This window comes from Hesperophylax consimilis, chromosome 25 (genome assembly GCF_061612785.1).
Source record: "Hesperophylax consimilis isolate HC1 chromosome 25, BYU_Hcon_1.0, whole genome shotgun sequence".
Taxonomy (NCBI): Eukaryota; Metazoa; Arthropoda; class Insecta; order Trichoptera; family Limnephilidae; genus Hesperophylax; species Hesperophylax consimilis.
The window spans coordinates 9,636,731-9,658,292 of record NC_142860.1 but is presented as its reverse complement, the minus strand read 5'-3'; the positions used below and the strand labels follow the sequence as shown (position 1 = coordinate 9,658,292).

Here is a 21,562-nt window from a genome sequence, read left to right as displayed (position 1 = left end):
AGAAAAAATACCTAGGTAAGTATCTTATTTTTATATGAATAAACTGAATTGAATTCATAATCTTACATTCTGAAAAATTATTTTTCTCAATAACATGAAAGGCTGATAAAAAGTATGAGAAGTTATTTTTTTAGGGTGGGCTTTATTATAGGTATAGGCGAACTTAAAGTTTTTTTTAATTACATTCATACGAAAGTAAAAATACACGGTCAAATTATTAAACTGCAATGTTATTACAACGCTGAAAACATTTTTTAATAAAAACGATTATTTTTATTTTTAAAATGAATCTTTACTAATTTATCTTGAAATTGTTCATCATGATTTTCATATATTTTTAGATCAACATGATATTTTGTTCTAGTAAACATATTTTGTAAAAACTGTTCTTCATCGAATTCGATTGGTACTCGTATAATATGCGTGTAAACAGAAGGAACATACTCCGTTCACTGAGAAATACATAATAAAAATACTCCGTTCACTGAGAAATACATAATAAACATACTCCGTTCACTTAGAAATACATAATAAAACATGTAAATTTTACATCAATTTCGTTTAATACTGATGTACCTACATCAGAGGACAGTAATAATTTTTATTTATATTAAATTAAATTGTTGTGTGGAGGTACATAGTTTTTATTGCATGCTAAAAAATGTTAGTATATTTTAGTACTTTCAACCACATATTAGGTAATACTACATTGTTCATTTTCAATCTGTCGAGTTCTTGTCTTATGTTTTTAAAAATACTTAAATAGATAATAAGTATTAAGTCATTGTATTAATAAAATAGTACGATATAGAATGACACGATTTCATTTTAATATATTAAATATAATAACAGTAATGTATGAATCCTCGTAAGATAGATTTAAAAAATGCAGCATTATACCTAATTCTTTTTATAACCGATTTATATTAACACTATGATACACTTTATACTATTAAATAAGTTACACGGATTTCAATACATAGGATCACATCATAATATTATGACAATTAACAATAATAACATCTTTAACCTATTTACTTAGTATTTATACTTATACTTCAGAAGTCTGATAAATAAATAATATATTTACAGTTATTTATATGTTATTGTGACGTGTTATCACGTTTTATGTTATATTTACAGTTATTTATGTCTTATTGTGACGTGTTATCACGTTTTATGCTATATTTACAATAATTATTACAAAAACCGATGACGTAGTTACACGTCGATAATTCGCATTATCGATGATGAGGACTGTTCAATAATTTTTAATTTTGGGTAATATGTGTATACCCAAAATTGTACGCAGTTAAAAATGGAGATCGAAGAATAACACATTTACTCTCAATACCCCCATACACCAATGACAAATAATAACGCGGCCAAGTTTAATAACGTTTGATAAAGATACTTGATTTGTCATTTTATGGAAATTTTTGTGAATAAAAGCGTTATTTTAACATTTTTAATCCATTGAGTAAAAGGCTTGATAAATTCATTTTACACCCGTAATAAAAATAAAATAAAGCGTTTTGATTTCAAACAACTAGAGGTTGTCATAATTTCGGACAGTGTATTTAATAGAGGGGCAAACATTTAGGTTATATTTTATTATTTGATATCAAACACCTCTTTGACAACTTATTATCTGTTTTTAAGAATTAATAGTATAGTTTAATGTCAGCCACCTTTTACCATGTCAGAAATTTAAATTACCCTTGACACAAATGGTTTGTCAAGAATCTAGGATAAAAACATGTCATGTACTATTGTTTTTTAAATGTGTTACTATTTTACACTCAGTGTGATAAGTACAATTAAAATTTGATCAATTTTTCTATTTAAACCTTTATATTAATTATGTTAGAATCGAGATCAAAATATCGTAAAGGTATACCTAAATTTTTGGTAATATTGATCTTAACTTTGGGTACCCCGAATGAAATATCCGAAAGAATAATAATGAAGGACTTATTGGAAGAGGAGACTTCCAAAATAAGGGATTGCATTAAAGATATATATATTGTTCAACTATATAATTTGTTTGTTTTCACGAATTCATCAATGCATTTATCAAACCATTTCTTCAACGAACTGCGTACTTCTTCAAATCATTACCCTAATAAAACAGTCCTCCGTAACCTCATTTCTGCGCTGAAACTATCAAATTAGTGGCTGCCTCTTCGCTGGCCCCTAAACTTACAGCCTTCTTCTTCAAGATACCCAGATCTGTCACATTCTCCAAGAAGCTTTTATGGGCAGACAGAACCTTGGCAGATTCCACGTCTTTCTTCAGTTCCTCCATATCTCTCTTCAGCTTTGCTCGTCGGTTCTGGAACCATGTAATGACCTGGGCGTTAGATAGGCCAAGAGATGCTGCGATCTCGTCTCTGTCTGCTGGTGAGAGGTATTTCTGATAGAGGAACCTCTTCTCCAGTTCGAAGATCTGATGGTTTGTGAAGGCGGTTCTAGATTTTCGCTTCTTCTTTGGCTGGGGGCGGTTGTTGAAGAGGTTAAGGTGGTTGGCTTGGCCATCTGGAACAAGGAAAAATAATTTATTATTACATTGAATTAGTTAGAACAAATAGCATAGGTGTGCATAAGAATTCTTAACCTTTTGAGAGTATGGACGTTACATAGAGGTCAACTCGTGATATTGCCAAATGAATATGGATGTTAACTGACGTCTTGCACTATATACTGAATCAACATTTAATAATGTAAAATTATGCAATGCATTAGCTTCAAAAAAATTTCAAATATGTTATCAATTCAATTCAATTAGTTTATTCCTTTAAAAACATTACAAAATTACATTTTATTTCGTTTTTAAGTACATTTGTAAAATGGTATCACATAATAAGTAAGCGGTGTATCAACTATACCAGAATCAATAGAGCTTGTCTTTTAAAGGCAGCTTCACCGATGCTAAATATGTAGATATCCGAATTGATTCTGTTCAACAGCAAGACTGCTCTCCCCACCGGCATGACCTGCAGGCAAGTTGGTCCTGCAGGCCGGGAGATAAAACAGTCTATGCTGTCGGTGACGGAGATAACCATCAGGAACATAGAGACTAAGGACGGGTTGTTTCGGAGAATTTGAACAATTCATCAAATTTCAACGTTCATTTTCGGGTTCTGTGACAGTCCTATTCAAGTTCTGGTATTATATCATTATAAGCTAGTTGCTTGACAAAACTGAAATAAAAGCAGAACTTGAAAAAAACATTCACAGAACTTGAAAATTTGATGAATTGTTCAAATTCTCCGAATCAACCCGTCCTAATACTCTCCATGATAGTCGGATTTTCAAACCATCCACGAATCAGTTTGAAAAAGTGTGATACAATATGAACATCTCTTCTGACCCGTAGATGGTTCATACCGAGCATGCCCAAGAGAAAGTCAGTAGGATAGAGCCACGGGTAGTAGCCATACTCCCTCAAGTAGAGGAATCTCAGAAATTACTTCTGCACTCTCTCCAACATGAGGAAATACTTCATCTGATGTGGGCTCCAAACCTCTAAATTCTTGTGATAATAAATATAATGCGTTTTCCCCGCAAGACACCTTTAATAAATTAGTCATTTTAAGTACATTCCAGTTTGGGAGTTTTGTGAGGCAGTTTCTAGGCAAGTCTGTCAAATCATTCGTAAAAGGCCCGCTGTCCCGTTTTTAACAGGGATACAAATAATTGGAAGAGTTTAAAAAAAATTTTATGTCAGTGTGTTTTCTCCGTGCGAGCTCGAATTAATTGTGTTCATTTATGTTTATTTTATTTATTCAACCTACATTACGTATTTTCCTCCCATTTCAATATTTTTTTAACTTTCATAAGTAGAAAAATATAATAGCAATCAAATAAATACTATCAAAGCTTTAGCTTATTTTCAACTCAATTAAATTCTCACATCTTGTGACTATAAAGCCGTTTTATCGTGTGACCGATAGTGGACGGAATTAGAAATTTGGCGATAAACTTTCAGGTGTTGAAAAAATTATGTCAACTCCACAATATAATAAATAAGATTATTGGATTCTTTGTCGGCATTTCGGCAGATTTATAAATATTTACAGTTTTATTTGAAATATCCATTTATCAGCGTTAATTAGAAGAAATTAGCGAGAATAATCAACATGGAATTAAAATGGCAATATATCACTAATATAAGCTACAATATTGTCGTATTTTAGACTAGACTTTTAGATACATATAAGATTCTCACGGTTATTTAGTTTGATCGACATTTCTACATCTTTATGGTGTACGTTTGAATGGGCTAGCATTTATAAGGTACCGGTATGAATTGGCTTGCATTAGTATGCTTTTATAAGGTACAGGTATGAATTGGCTTGCATTAGTATGCTTTTATAAGGTACAGGTATGAATTGGTTTGCTTGGAGGTACGAGCCCGAATGGGTTTGTTTTTAAATGGTACAAATTAATATTGCAGTGGATTTGTATTCCATAGATATATATCCGAAAATACTATTTTCAGATAGTGATATTCCATATTGTTTTGTATTTATTTAAAACATTTGCGAATGATTGTTATTAGATATAAGTTCAGATTGATTTGTATTTACAAGTCGTAAGAGGCTAGTTCTTATGGTTAAAGTTCATATTGACTTGGCTCATCATTGGATGATACACATCTATATTGGCTTACAATACGAAGGTAACATATGAGTAATCTTGTTTTTCGATGGTACCAAATCGGCCTGTATTCTGAAGAAACGAGTCGGAAAACGCTTTTTTTAGATGGTACAAGTCAAAATATATATCCTAAAAGAGTGTATTTTAAGAGCGAATGGATTTGCCAATAGATCAAAATTATCGCCTATTCTTTTAAGATTGGCCAACAATTGAACAACTTTGTGTTCCAGTGATTCCGCTTTATGTTGTATACTACAGCTGTTCGTAGCTAGGATGGCCGGGTAATTAAGACAACCTTGCGAATTCAGAGTGCGGATCCGAAACCGCAGAAACCAATTTCCATAACGACAGATTAACGTTATACGGAGGGAGACGAAGGAACTTCGGTAATCATCGGCAACCATCGGGTTTCGGCGAGCCTTTGTCGGCGAGTAATGACACGGCGACAGGCGTTAAACGAATCCAACGTAATGACGTACCTACTGAGATTTTTTTTACTTCTAGAATTAGGTAGGTACTTATTAGTATCTCCAATACTTTGAATTTATAAACTGACGGATAAATGTGAATTAGTCAAATAATTTGATAGTAAGCATATTATTTGATTCAGTATCGAAATGAACGCAGTGTGAAATATTTTTTCTACGTTTGAAAATGACGTTTTGAAATATTTGGTTGACTTTCAAATTACTGCCAAAAACAGCTGTGCAAAAAGGTCATTTTGCTGTTTCAAATTTTAAAGTTTCTTTTCTGTTAATATTAATCGAATAACTGTCAGAGGACCGTGTTAACTTCAATGTTGTGGAAAGCTATAAGGGGTTAGGTGAAAGTTGTAGGGTAAGGACCGAAGATGGGAGAGATATAGGTTATGGGTAGGTAACTAAACAAAGCCACAGACTATTAATGTTTATGTTTCATCACACTTTTCATGACACTGGTCACATCACATCCAAAACTTTTGTGTGGTGACCTAAAATAGTTTTCAAAAGGGTTAGACATTAGAACAAGAGACACAAAAACACCGGTCCTGACAATCGAACAATGCCCTGCATCCTCAAAATGTTAACACAATTCAACATCTTAAACACATTCTTCTGATAAGCTGATGTTGTGTCCATAAATTACTACTTTAATTCCTTACAAAATACCGTTTAAATTTAACATTAATTTTTTCCCCATTAACGACCGTGAACATTATTATTCGGAGAAGAACTGACATGCCTGAATCCCTTTTGCCAGAATTCTTCTTTTATCCGCACATTCCATAATGATCTGAGCATTAATAAAATTAGTGCTAAGTGGGCGGGAACTTTTTTGCCTGCATGTAAAATTCGATGAACTCACGAGGTTAAGTCTTGTGCCACGGATGGATAAAAAGAAGCCTTAAAGAGGTTTTCACGCTACTTTCTAGCTATGCTGCTGGACCATTTTTAGAAATCTAATGTGTCTCTTACAATAAATTATTCTTTTGCAGTTAAGTCATTTTTTAATCAAATTTTGTACGTAATTTAAAAACCAAAACATAAGGTTAACATTAAAAAAGTTGAAAACGAAAAAGTTGTTGTTGTTACGAATATGGAGTTTTATTTTTAAATTTTGTCTTCGATGCAAAATATTGGTTTTGAGTTGTGGCAAAACTGAGTAAAACTGAGTTTCATTTGAAAATTCATATGAGAGACTAACAGGGCCTTTTTTAAATACGTCAATTTGAATTAATCTTTTGTTCTCGGAAATGAATGAATGCAAATCTCTGAAGCGGAAAGTAAGCCATTCCCCGACATTTGATCGAGCTGTAACTCGCCAGGTAGACTCGTTGTCCATGACAACTTTTCGTGACAATCACGTAGGTATACAAACGCAGGCAAATACAAATTTCTCTGAAATTGGATAACATTACAGCAGTCAATATACAAAATAAATGTCGGTCCTATCTGATCGGCATTTGGCGAGGTTGGTAGGATTCTCGACTCCAGTTTCTGGGTAGGAAGGTTCATTCCTCATTAATTGTTTTTGCTGGTTGATTTTTTTTTTAAATTATACGCTTTTTCAGAAAAAATTCTTAAATGACCATTATTGTGTTTTTGAAATTTCAGTTTTTTCATATTTCCGAAATTATGAATTACTCATTTACGTTAGGATATTTTTCTCACTTCCTACATATTGTCCAAGAGCGCGAAAAACCCCCAAGTTAGCTGATCACAGTAAATTAACCGATTACCCGCGGAATTCGCCAGGCGAGAAGAGAATGGGTTTTTTTAGTAACAGTCGTTACCGTTCACAAGTTGAAAAGGTACCTGCTTACCAACTGACACCACAAAACACCGACAAAATAATGCAACTGATTTGAAAAATCCCTATTTAACTTCATTTTACCACATTGTAATGAAATGAAAACTATATTTTGAAAAACAAAAACAACTCGCCAAAAATATTGAATTCGAGCTTTTGATAAGATTTTGTTTTTATTTAATAATACAGTTTTGAATTTGAATTGCAAGTAAGGCGTAATATGGTCGCAAAATGATAAGTACCTACGGCGTAAAATGTACACAGAATGATAAGTAAGGCGTAATATTGACGCGAAACGATTAGTAAGGCGTAATATGGACACGAAACGAAAAGTAAGGCGTAACATGGACACTAAACGATAAATAAGGCGTAATATGGATACTAAACGATAAATAAGGCGTAATATGGATACTAAACGATAAGTAAGGCGTAATATGGACACGTTATTTCATTTGTCGTGTGGAAATGTTAAACTGAGAAGTTATTTCTGCTATTGCTTATAATTATTCAATCACCTAACTTATCGCTTTAAAAGACATTGTGTGGATGTCACTATCCTAGTTTTAGGTTCAATAAAAGAGAAATAATTTTCACAATTACATTTATAATTAGGGGTTCCACAAGGATCCGTCAAAAACCGTTGCTTTTTATAGTTTGCATTAATGACCCTTAAATATTTTTTTTTCTGTTGTAGTTCATACAACTTTTATTATGTAGAGTATAAAATAACCATGGACTACTAGTTAAAATTTAGTGAATAACACATAATTTTTGTACCATTATGTATGGTTATTTAAGTAAATTTACAAATAGTACCTAACAAAAAGAATAATCCTAGTGTTGATTTTTTAAACCTTTGATATACAGATTCGAGAAACTCATTGGGTCTACATGAAGATGAGATGGAAGAAGGGAAAGACGATAAAATATAATACAAAAATTGATAATAGCATGCTCTGTAAGAACACTATTTTGTATCTACAGTTTTAATATTGTTTTCAAATTAATACAAGTATATTGTGGATCGTTGGTTTTTGACGATGTGATTTGGTGCATTTATTTCATGATAATTTGAAAAAAATATGGTTAAGGAAAATATAATACAATTATCTTCTCCCAGTAATGTTAGGCCTAGTTTACCACCGCTAATTAAGAACCTCGTTAGCGAGTAGTTGGTTTCTTTTACCTTCTGGCGGTGCAGTTACAAGTATGTAAATTGCACTGAACTTCAGTAATTTGCGGAATTATTATTGCCTTTATCAAGAAAAGCATCTCTTAACTAATTGGGTAATATACCTGCAGTTAAATGAAAGCGAACCTAATTGACTAGGGCTGCCAAATATCAACAACATTCAATACACGAATCAGAATTGATGACATGTCGTCAAAAATACTGCATATTCCATTTGTTTGTTCTACATGGGAAATACTAGTACTTATGATCGCATGGAAAACCAAATAAGTTTTATTCAAGTTTTGTTATTATTTCATAATGGGCTGATTATTTCACAATACCTGCATTATAAAAGAACTTGAATAATAACATTTAAATTTGATGAATTGTTCATATTCTGTGAAGAAGAAAATCTTTTTTTTTGGGCATCCGTTACTTGAAGTTAATTTTTTGGTATAGGTTTTTGTTATAGATATAAGTTTTCCCTGAAGTTTTTTTTCTGTTTTTGTGGTGATTGTTTAGATAAGATAGGTATATACGTGTGTTAGATGAGATAAATATATACGTGTCTAAGATGAGATCAGTATATACGTGTGTTAGATGAGTTAAATATATACGCGTCTTAGATGAGATTAATATACAGGGTGTATCGGCACTAACCCGACAAACTTTAACCAGCTATTCCTTAGCACATTTGGAGTAAAAAATGTTATGTACACTTTGCTGTCCGGTAACATTTTTTTTCTTTTAAAAACAAAAAATAAATAAAATTTCCACACTCCGCTACTGCCCACAGTATAGGGGTAAAATAATTGGCAACGCCGCGCTACTGTCATCTCTTTCACACATATTCTGTCTCAAGTCCCGTGTGGTTCCCGCCACCCCGTCTCGTATCAGTGGTCAGTGCTGTTTTGGGAGTTCGCATGTCATCAAGTTTCTAGTTTCGTTTTTGTTTTGTTATCTAAGTTTTTACTGTTGAAATATGCCCCTCAATTATCCACCTGCCGAGCAAGCAGATATTGTTTTTGTTTATGGATTTTGCAATGGAAATTCACGAGCAGCCGTAAGGGAGTATCGCATGAGGTTTCCTGGAAGACGCGTCCCACACCATGCTACCTTTGTCCAGGTTTGTACCCTATCAATTGTTTATTGAAACTATTTACATTCATTGATAATGCCAAAAAGCGCTTTTGAAATTTAAACTGGGAACATTAAAAACATAACAAGGGGCCACCAACTTTAAAAATGTAAATTGTACTTTAGGTGATTTGTGTTCAGTGGTCACTAAACGGCGTTTTAAAAAGTTAATTAATTTTAATCTCTAATAAATGCATCATTCACTGCAATTGAATTCACTCCCTTTCTCACCATGGGATTATTTAAATTACTTGAATTCAATTTCACCCCTGTGAATCCAAGATATCAACCGTACCTAGTTAAGAAAATTATAATTTAAAACACTTTGTTATACATTTTACTATAAAAAAATGAAATAAATGAAGAGAAAACGTAAGTTTTCTGATATGTGCCTAAAATAAGTGTTCTTTAAAAATAAAATGAGTGAAAAAGCCCGCGATTGTTTATTTGACATTATTACTGAGCTGAATAATAAAAGCAGTTGTTATTTGTTGTTTTGTTTCAGATGTATCAACAATTGCGTGACTGTGGCATCGGACGGATTGAAGGCGCCGGCGGAGGACACAACATCGTTCCTGTGGCAGTTGAGGAGAGAATCCTGAACTTAATTACCGAAGACCCCACGCTGTCCGTGCGTCGGGTCGCTCTGATGATAGGACACAGGGAACACATGGCGGTATGGAGAGTTCTGAAGAAGCACGGGCTCAAACCTTTTCACTATAGGCGCTGCCAAGGCCTCATGGAGAATGACCACTTTTCCAGAGTCGTGTACTGCAGAAGAATGCTGCATAATGTCATAAGAGATGCAGACTTCATGAAAAACATATTGTTTACCGACGAAGCACAGTTCACTAAAACAGGAGTGCTAAATGTGCACAACTTGCACCATTGGGCTGAACAAAACCCCAAGCTTGTTCGGGAGTCGTCGAGCCAGGACAGATTTTCCATCAACATGTGGGCAGGAATCCTGGGAAATCAAATACTCGGTCCAATCGAGTTGCCTCCCAGACTAAATGGACCGATGTATTTGGAGTTCTTACAAGTGCAACTGGGCGAGATTCTGGAAGATGTGAACCTCGAATTACTACGGAGAATGTGGTTCCAGCACGATGGAGCCCCACCACACTATTCGATTGCCGTGCGGAACTACTTGGATGTCGAGTTTCCTGGTCGTTGGATAGGCCGTGGAAGTCCGGCCATTGCTTGGCCACCAAGATCACCCGACCTGACCCCCCTGGATTACTACCTGTGGGGGGCTCTCAAGGAAAAAGTGTATGCTAAGCCAATAGCCTCAAGAGAGCAACTGCTCGAACGAGTGATGGAAGCCGCTGCAGAAATTAAAGCAAATCCTGCAAACTTAAATAATCAAAATATAACAAGACTACACGCTTGCATCGAAAATAATGGTAGTCACTTCGAACAAATGCTCCAATAAAAAAATTAACATAAACTACATGTCCGCATTTTCATTTATTATTTATTGGTAAAATTCTCACAATGTCATTCATTTACACATCAATATTACCTACATATCAATATTTAATAAAATCTGTAGAAGAGTATGCCCGTCGGCATTCAACAAGTTTTTCGACAAGTGTGTCGAAAAGCGTCTTCTCTCTTTCCTACACACTAAATATTAATGGTTAAAAATGAGACGACTGATGCTTGTAAGCGCGCCAATACGTAAAAACAACGAAACTCGAATAAGAATTGCCAGGTGGGTTTTTTAATCGCTTTAATCTGACTTTAAACAATAATTAAACACGTAAAAATTATTTAATATAATATTACAGTACAGTACTTTGAACCTTCGCAATAAATTTATTTGATTTTAAGTTTAGTTTGTAGAACTCCATTTCAATTTAGAGATTTTTTTTATTTTAACAGTCTTATTAAAAAATTTATAAAAACAGTGTGTTTATAAACAAGTTCTGCTAGTTGTAATTATTATTACGCGTGACAGCTGTTTCACCTTCTGACGGCATTATCAAACTTTGGTAAAGCCACTTACAGACGACGTAAGTGATAACTTTCTTTTTTTATTATTCTGGCTTTATTGATTTCCGAGTAAATTGTCGTAAATTATTATTTGCTAATCCCAATATTATTTGCTAATGCTAATAATTAAGTGAAATTTTAAACAATTCAATAATAGGATTATTGCATTGTTAATTTCACTTAATGTCGTTGGTATTTCCAACTGATGACTCAGGGGTTTATTTCCCTGAATAATTAAGTATTTTGGGGTCTAATTATTATGCATTTCATTACATCCGATAATTTAAACAATTTTTATGTTGAATTGGGGTAAGTTTTATGGCTAAGGGAAGGAGTGGAAGGTGAGGAAGTACCTGGATATTCAGATCTGGTCACCAAATACGGCTAGTCATTTCAAGCAACGTTTAAATTCTAAACCTGGATATTCAGATCTGGTCACCAAATACGGCTAGTCATTTCAAGCAACGTTTAAATTCTGAACCTGGATATTCAGATCTGGTCACCAAATACGGCTAGTCATTTCAAGTAACGTTTAAATTCTAAACCTGGATATTCAGATCTGGTCACCAAATACGGCTAGTCATTTCAAGCAACGTTTAAATTCTGAACCTGGATATTCAGATCTGGTCACCAAATACGGCTAGTCATTTCAAGCAACGTTTAAATTCTAAACCTGGATATTCAGATCTGGTCACCAAATACGGCTAGTCATTTCAAGCAACGTTTAAATTCTGAACCTGGATATTCAGATCTGGTCACCAAATACGGCTAGTCATTTCAAGCAACGTTTAAATTCTAAACCTGGATATTCAGATCTGGTCACCAAATACGGCTAGTCATTTCAAGCAACGTTTAAATTCTGAACCTGGATATTCAGATCTGGTCACCAAATACGGCTAGTCATTTCAAGCAACGTTTAAATTCTGAATTAATTAATCAATTACGAAAAAGCGTGGGGTTAAGAATATTTTTTTTAAATTATAGTTGTAATTTATTGTCGATTTTTTAAAAAAATTGCGATATTTTAAATAAAATTTAATAATTATTGTTTAAATAAATTAGCAATCTGGCAGCATTCATTTGCAGGTGGTCAATCCAATGCAGTCATGACGTTTGTGTGAGTGCTTTCCTTTGTCTCAGTGTGTTGCGCAGCAGTTTTATATGAACCGTTTTTTGATTCATCGGGATTGTTTTTAAAACTATACATTCTTTGTACCTTCAAATTAGTGGAAATAAACTTAAGTGTGTCAAGCTGCTCGTTATATTCCGGTAATTCTGGAAGGCTTTTAACATAAGCAATAATATTCATAAATCACATTCCGCGAAGTTGTAAATAACTAAATTTATTAAAAAATATACGTTGTAGGATAGCCTAGCAAGTAACATTTTGACAGAGCACTTACGGTGATTTAAAAAACAACGGCGCTGTTCAAATAATCCAATTATTATTATTGATAAGTACCTAAGTGAGGAAAATTGTTTTTAAAAGTGCTCAGAATTATTGGACTTCGATTATAAATTCAGGAAATCTACTAATTAGTTTCTTAGTTTCAAAATTAGACTATTTAATACGTGAAACGCGTAAGAGGTGAAACCAAAGCATTCCAGAGGTGAAACAATTTAGATACAAAAATAAAACTGATGTGTACAATACAAGAAGACAATCAGTGATTCGCATACGAAAAATGTGAATAATCATTATTGTTAAATAAAATATTTCTTTTCTGGTACTGGATTATGTAATACGGGCTTCGTTCGCAGCAACACGCGAGAGTTGCGATGTTGCTTTCAAATTTTGACAAAGGATAAAACAGTGGTGACATGTGGTGAAAATATGTTTAATTAATTTTTTATTAAAAAAAAACGTTACCGGACAGCAAAGTGCACATAACATTTTTTACTCCAAATGTGCTAAGGAATAGCTGGTTAAAGTTTGTCGGGTTAGTGCCGATACACCCTGTATACGTGTATTAGATGAGATAGGTATAAACGTCTGTTTGATTAGTTTAGTACGTTATGTAAATGTTATATATTAAGGTCCTTACTATCTAAAATTTTACACCGCTAATAAATAACCATTATTATCTGGTAAATGGTTGTTAATCAGTTGTGCAAAATAAGGGGGGTAGTAATGGGGTTTAACTATAAATAAAGCCATAAATACCCACAAATAGGTTCACAGAAAACATATTAATCCCAAAAGCAAACAAAACTTTATTTCAAACAGGACCACACTACATAGCCATTAAAGTATACAACAACCTTCCACGTAGCATCAAACAAATAATCGACATACTTAAATTTAAATCATCACTAAATACATTTATTTTATACAAATGTCACTACACCTTAAATGAATACCTTACATAAATTAAATATCTCTGTTTTTTTTATTTTTTATTTACATACATTTGTTAACATGTAATTTGTTATGCATTATAATGTGTATTTGTTGGGTTAGCTGGAAGAAATAGGCTATAAGATATACCCTTTGTACTCTGTTTTTTTTTTGTGCAGTAAATATTTTTTTTGAATTTTGAATTTTTAAATAACTAAATAACAAAAATTATTTGTAAAATATTTTTGCGCCTCCCTACCACAAATTACCTCCCCAATTAACATTCACACTATACGTGTGAGTTAGTACGCTCGCTCGTGTCTCGAACTGCCATTACATTGCACCAATACACACAGCCCGACACTGCCGTGCGGCCAGTTGTTACAACGCTTACAGCAACATGACAACAACGACGATTCAGTTGCTGTTGTTGCTTGTACCCTCAGTTGATCAGTTCTGTATATATGTCGTGAATGCGAAGAACAGGTGATGAATTCTGACTAACGACTTGTTATTATACAATGAAGTTACAAAAGATAGAAACAAATTGAATAAATGTGTAATTATAAAAGATATCGCATTTCAAAAAAATATCTCATTACAATAAAGATTCAGTGGGATTACTTCAAATGGGAAAAAAAACAGTTGTTTTCTGTTATGCAAAATCATGTGTTTTTGGTTTGAAAATTTGGTCGCCTAGAAATGATTAAGATGCTTTAAATAAATACCGTGAGTATAATACATCTTGGCCTTTGAAATAATCGAGTATTTTTTAGATAAGTCTTTTTATAAGCCCAGAAAAAAATTATTTATAAGGCCTATGAAAACTGCTTTAAAGTTCAAAATTTCCTACTTACGAACCCATTTTCGGTTATGGTTTTGTTTTATAATGTGGCAAATTAAGTTATTTATAAAATGATTGGAAAATATTTAAATATTTATGCCTGAAAATCCACAAAATAAAATAAAAGGCACTTTTTGGCCATGTTTTTTTCATGCCTAAATCAAAACAGCTGGATGGTGTTAAGCGGGAATTTGAGCCTTAACACCATCTACGTAAGGAGTGTTATTGATGGCTCTATTTAAAATATTACACGACGTAGTGCATCGCCTTAAAAACCATTTTCTTCTTCTTTTGAACGCTTAGGTACTATGCAGCCTTAACCCAACTGAGTTGGTGGGACTATGTCGTTACCATTTGGGGAATGTCGTAAAGTCAGTAGAATGGGGAATAAGACGGAAAGGGAGATGCTCGTGACTATTTCGAGATGCATTTTGATTCCTAACGAAAGTCTATGACAATTTTTATTTTTTAAAATATAATATCTCTCAATTTACAGGAAGTTTCCAGACTTACAGATCGGTGGTAAGTTGGGGTAATTATTCTGAATGCAGTATTGATTAATTGTATGCGTGTGGGCACGCCCTTAGTTTATAGTTACCCCGTTTAACAGAAAATGATATGTTTTACTATGTTAAAATAAGTGCATGTAGACCTAGAAAAAATGATGAAAAATTACAAACTGTTTCATACTATGTTGCTTAGAAAATGATACCTAGCTTTTTAACCCACGTCTGTATTTGGTTGTGAAGGTATTATTTTTTGGCTTGCTAATTTATTATGAATCTCATGATAAAATTTTAGTAAATTATGTATAATATATCGGAACACGTATTCATGCACATTCATTTGCCATTATAATAAATAATAACGAAATGTGAAAACATTACAATTTTTATGAAGGCGTGTCCCGACATTGTGATAACTTTTTCGTATTTAAATAAAAGTTTATCAGGAAACCTATTAATTCTTTCGTTAAGGGACTGCAGTCCCGTTTTTGGCAAGATTAGCAATAATTCGAAGAGAATCTTAATAAATTAGCAATAAGTTCTCAATAGAAAAATAAGAACTTCTCATTTCTCTCCATCTTTTCTCCATCGTCCGGGCTCTGATTAGACGGCACTCTCCCACTCTCTTAAAATCCTATTCTTATAAATAATGTTCTTCTGAGTTCATTTTACGCAACTATACTGACACAATTACTTTAATACTATATAACTATATGATATTTTTATGGCAGTTAAGTGATATCAATATGCGACACAGAGTAGGTATTCAGTATGTCACAAAGCAAATGACAAAGCCATTTTTTATGGTTGTTAAAAAAGACATTTATTTTGATTGGTTAAATTGGGGGTTAATAACGAAGGAAATTGCGTTTCATAACTAAGTGATCAGACGGTATATTGTATGTAGTATGCAGTGTTATTGGTAGGTTCCTATGGATTGTACCTAGCTACGTATGTATCTTATGTTGTACAAGGTTAAGTGGACACTTTATAAAGGGTTCAGAATAGAAATGGATTCAGTCAAGCCCAAGAAAAATAAATAAAATGACTTCATTGAAAAAAATCAACCCGTTCAAAACAATGTTTTTTTATTGAACCTTCTTCCCCAGAGACTGACTAAAATGAGTAAGCACCGCTAAAACCCAGGACAAATCCTAATTGAATGGTACCGCGATTTATTACTTATATTAACTGCTGTAATTTTTTATAATGTAACTTCAAAAAATGCGTGTGCATGTATGAGTGTCTCCAATATAGTTGATAGAATGTATCGTCAATCAAGTCTATTTTCTGAGTTTCAGCTCGATCGGATGTCAGGAAGTGGGTTAATTTCCACATTAAAGATTCCATTTCATTAATTTATTTTTATTAATTCAATCAAGAAAACAAAATAAAAAATTGAAATAGATGTATTTAATAAAATAGGAATAAGCAAACGTTAATTTTTAATAACTCTTCCCCATCTCTACGCAATAGCTTCACATCTGTGGTGAATATCATTGATTAACTAATAAGTATAATGTTAAGAATAATTACACTGGTCGACATTTATTTTTTTAAGTGCAGTCCCTTAAGCATGGCTAATTTTTTTATATGTATTTAGTATCCATAAATACGAAATGAAACAAAAAAAAATTTATAGGTCAAGTTTTTTTTATTAATTAACGATGTTTTTTTTACATAATTCTTCCTTAGTATGACGGGTACTTACTTAACAAAATTTCAAAACTAATTAAAATTTTTTTTTTTTGCTCCTGATTTGCGCTTGTGAGTATCTTGAGTCTCTCTGTAGGGTTCAGCAATAGTCTGCTAGCATAGATGGACTCCACTTTCCTTGGTATCGCTTTTCCATAGCCGCAATGTCCTGGTGAAATTGTTCGCCGTGCTCGTCACTGACATCTCCCATATTTTCGGGGAAAAAATTCAAATGAGAGTGAAGGAAGTGTATTTTTAGTGACATGTTACATCCCATATTTTATAGGCCATGAGAATTTCAGATACAATGCTGATATAGTCTTCACTTTTATGACTTCTAAGAAAGTTCTCGACAACATTCTTGAAGGCTGACCAAGCGGCTAGCTCGACTGTTCTCAACACTGTTATAAAATTCGGATCAGTCAAGATCTCCCTTATTTGTGGTCCCACGAATATTCCTTCTTTGATTTTTGCGTCGCTGATCTTAGGAAACTTTTGCTGTAAGTAAATCATGCCATTTCCATCCTCAGACAAGCCTTTAAAAAAAATTTCATCAAACCCAATTTAATGTGTAAGGTTAGAAGTAAGATATCTTTAGATTTTACTAAGGGAGCATGTTGATCATTCTTCGTGCCAGGTTTAAGGTGCTTTCTAGTAGGCCAGTCCTTGGTCTTTCCTGTCTCTTCTGTCCCACTCGCACAGAAAACAACAATACTTTGTGTATCCCGCTTGCAGTCCTAGTAGGAGCCCTATTACTTTTAGATCACCACATATTTTCCATTCGTATTTTACATATTTAATTTTTGTTAACAGCAGCTTCATGTTGTCATAGTTCTCTTTCATGTTAGTGAGATTCAAATGACATTCGAGCCTAGTTTTGCCATATTATAAAAAAAATCTATGATAACTCACGAATAAATATGAATTAATACACATTTTAGTAAAACTTAAAACCCATAAAAACCTGATGTGATAGAAAAAAACTAATCACATATCTGAAATCAGCGTGAAATTTCCTGTCGGATTTGGGTACTTTCGTTAAAGGGACAAAAAATGTGTTGACCAGTGTTACCAGGATGTCCTAGATTTTGATAAATTGCGATTTTTTAAAAGAATGTTGTGTTAGTTTTTTTTCGATGTGAAAAATCTATTCGTCTGCACGAAAATTTTCTGCAATTCGATTTTTATGGAAGAAGAATATAAATTAGGTAAATACCTAATTTTTAATCAGAGAATTTCTACCAGTATAATAACCAGGATGTTATTGATTTTGATTCATTAGAAGTGATTTTTCAAAAGAATGTTCTGTTTCTTTGTTTTCCATTTGAACATTTCATCTATTCGGAAGCAAACGAATTGTATAAATTTTCTTTTTTTCAGGTAGAAGACAACATCAGTTATAAAAACACACATTTTTTTAAGAACAGAGGTATTTTTTCAAGAAAAATATAGTATATATTACTCAAACCCGGATTTTGGCTGTTGATATTTTTTAAACTAATCTCCGAGACCTGAGAATTATTCATATTTTAATGCAGGTATTTAGCTATTTGGTTTTTGCATTTACTGGCAAATAGACGATACAATACTTAGCACGGGTTATTTCACAGAATTTGAACAATTCATCAAATTTCAAAATTTATTTACAAGTTTTCTGACGGTTCTATTCAAGTTCTGTCATTATTTCAGTTTTGTTAAACAACTGGCTAATAATGATATAATAACAGAATTCGAATCGAACCACAGAATTTGAAAATCAACTTTGAAATTTGATGAATTGTTCAAATTTTCTGAAACAACCCGTCCTTAGTTTTAGTGTCGTTAACTATTCTTCTGAAATGCAAGTCACCATATTTAAAGAAATTAAAATACTTTCACCCTTATTCCCATGGTTCATCGCGTGAATGTATAGAGGCATAAGTCAACCACTTTGATCGAACATGACACCGCTGCCATTATTATTATTATCTCCGTGCTAAGTACCGGCTGTACCGAAATTACATGCAATTCCTGTCATAATTATGACTAAAGAATAGACGTATTACACCTATTACGTTGCACAACCGGTACCTACTGGTACTTGCCTGTTACCACTTTTTATCACCTTCTGCCAAATTAGTTCATTTTGCTTTTTATTGCACGTTGTATATCGATTTACTTGTGAAAAATGATTGAATGTATTTGTGGTATATTTTATTTTTGTATAAAATTTTATCATATATCCCGAGGACTTACAGATCGCTTAAGTTTAAACAGCAGTTCACTTCGAATAAATTAACATTTATCTTTAATTTCAAACATGAAGAAAACACTCAGTTTTACTAAAACGTCGAAAAATTGTAAAGAATGCGAAATTTCGAATTTTTTCCTTTTATTTAGGGAATCTGTAAGAAACTATCAAATCCTATAAAAGAAAATTATTTACAAAAAAATAATATTTCACAGAGAATAGCTATTTTGAATTAATTGCTAGCGCAATATAAAAGTTGATTTCTATGATTTATATTTTTATACACACACAAATAAAACATTTATGCTATTGAAAAATATCCGTTTCTAATTCTTATTGAATTCACGGCGTAACAGTTAATATAAATAATTTGTCTGAAATAACCTCACTTCATGAAGGGAATTGCACGTGTCGGTCTACTGAAATCCGACGTTGTCAGTTCTTTCGGAGTCCAATTAAAGATATTTTTTATTAGTACCAACTCGAATCTTAGCTTTTACAGTCTTTATACAACGTGTAGCATAAACGGTTGTGTTGTTTAGTCGGCGTGAACAGTTGTTTGTTCCTTTGCGACCTGATGATGAAAGTTACTGTCATTGTCAACCGACCGTGCTAGATATCCCGAAATCATTAAGAAAAGCTTAGATTTGGGTTTGTCTAAAATTTGCTATGATAAGTTAGGTTAGGTTAGCTTGGGTGCTACCTGTTATTTGCGGAATCATTTTGAAAACCTAACCTAACCTGAAAATGTATTTTTTGGAACCAATTTAAAAAAAAAAAGTGATTGGTATGTTAGTTTGCTTTCCGCAGTATTAGCTGCGTGAGTCTACGGCGGCAAACTGCGATGTAGGGGACAAGTAACTCTGTATGAAGCAATTTGTCTGTAATAAACATACACACTTACACAAAACTGTATAATATATAGTAGTGCCACACCATTACCCTAATGGGAACGCATCAAATGGAAGCTAGTTTAACCCGTGTAGCTCCGGGCACCGATTTTGAAAACAGATTTGATTACGATATACACTATCTAGAACATATTCTAGAAAAAAGGTACTAAATAAAAAAGAACGTAAGAAAAGACTTACAAGATAAGAGAAATAATACACATTGGAAAAGAAAGGAGCGTAATGAAAATATAAGTTTCAAAAGTGAATCTATTATCGAAAATGTCAGATTGGTCTAGGAAGACATGGGTCTATCTAAACTAGCTGAAGTCTCCGGCGTTGCCCGGGTTTCAATCAGACGTAGACAGTAATTTTCCTCTTATTTTGAACTACTACAGTGTCAAGTGTGCAAAATTTCATCAAAATTATCAGTAGGAACTTTCTGCGTCTTTTCTGATGTTGAGAGAAAAATCTGGTTTCATTTTCGTGATAATTTTTTACTCTCTTACCAGATAAAGTGTTTATATGTGTACTAGTATATACAGGATGTTAAGGGACGTACATGACTTACGTTAACCTGTGATTATTTACATTAGTTCGAGAAAAAAAAAATTTGGATTGCTTTGCAAAATTTCTCTGAATAAAACTGTGGATTTGTATGAAAAAACAAATCCCCGCCAAAGACACTTTTATTTTATCAATAGTTTTTTTTATTTCTTTATTCATAAAATATATTTGAATACAGGTTTTTACATGCTTTTCGACTACATGTGCGTATTATGTTTATATTTTATATTCATATATATTTATTTGTTTATACGACACGAGTGAAATGGGTTTGAGATGTATGTATGTATAAGTCATATTGAACGCAGTCGTTTATTTCAGAAGTCGAGTCGAAGCCAGCAGCGGCTGTAGGTGCTTGTCCATCAAGCAATACATTATCATTATTATGGTAACCTACTATACCTTCAATGTATTCCAAACGAGACATGCCAATAATACCCCTTCAAGTGTCGCAAGAGTAGAGTGGTCGTAAAGATTTGTAGCAGAAAATTAATTTAATTTTTACTACAATTATTGTGTAACATAATGTTTTCTCCATCATAATTTATTTGAATTTATAATAGTCGAAGCCACGGAGTTTCCCGGGCTTTAAGCAGAATTTTTCGAAATCAGATGTAATCAGTGATCTTCCTCGCAAAATTTAATCAATCTCGGAATAAAACTGTAGATTTGTAGACCGCCCGCCACAGATACTTTATATAAATAGATAGCAGCTACCTATTTTGCCCAGAAGAAGGCAAAATTGTGAACGAAACTAATTTTGATGTTTGAAGATATATATACATGCGATGCACTACGTAGTAATGCAAAATCATGTGTTTTTGGTTTGAAAATTTGGTCGCCTAGAAATGTTTCAGATGCTTTAATTAAATACTGCAAGTAGAATACATTTTGGCCTTTTAAATAATCGAATATTTTTTAGATTAGTCTTTTTATAAGCCCATAAAAAAATAATGTAAAGGCCTATGAAAACTGCTTTAAAGTTCAAAATCTCCTACTTACGAACCTATTTTCGGTTATAATTTTATTGTATAATGTGGCAAATTAAGTTATTTATTAAACTATCGAAAAAAAAAATTATGCCTGAACATCCACACAATAAAATAAAAGGCACTTTTTGGCCATGTTTTTTTCTTGCATAAATCAAAACAGGCGGATGGTGTTAAGCGGGAATTTAAACCTTATTGCCATCTACGTAAGGGTTGTTATAGATAGCGAGTCAATTTAAAATA

General features: G+C 32.9%; 2 protein-coding genes across 2 annotated transcripts in view; one reads left to right on the top strand and one right to left on the bottom strand.

The window, feature by feature from the left end:
* Positions 1-2,146: 2,146 nt before the first annotated feature.
* LOC149411515 (uncharacterized) overlaps positions 2,147-21,562 on the bottom strand; it is a 136,296-nt gene continuing 116,880 nt past the window's right edge. The window contains exon 2 of the mRNA XM_089646779.1: positions 2,147-2,538. Coding sequence (XP_089502905.1) covers positions 2,147-2,538 — 392 coding nt within the window. The remainder of the gene's footprint in view (positions 2,539-21,562) is intronic.
* LOC149411516 (uncharacterized) overlaps positions 8,905-21,562 on the top strand; it is a 28,866-nt gene continuing 16,208 nt past the window's right edge. The window contains exons 1-2 of the mRNA XM_089646648.1: positions 8,905-9,251; positions 9,768-9,938. Coding sequence (XP_089502774.1) covers positions 9,108-9,251; positions 9,768-9,938 — 315 coding nt within the window. The 5' untranslated portion in view covers positions 8,905-9,107. The remainder of the gene's footprint in view (positions 9,252-9,767; positions 9,939-21,562) is intronic.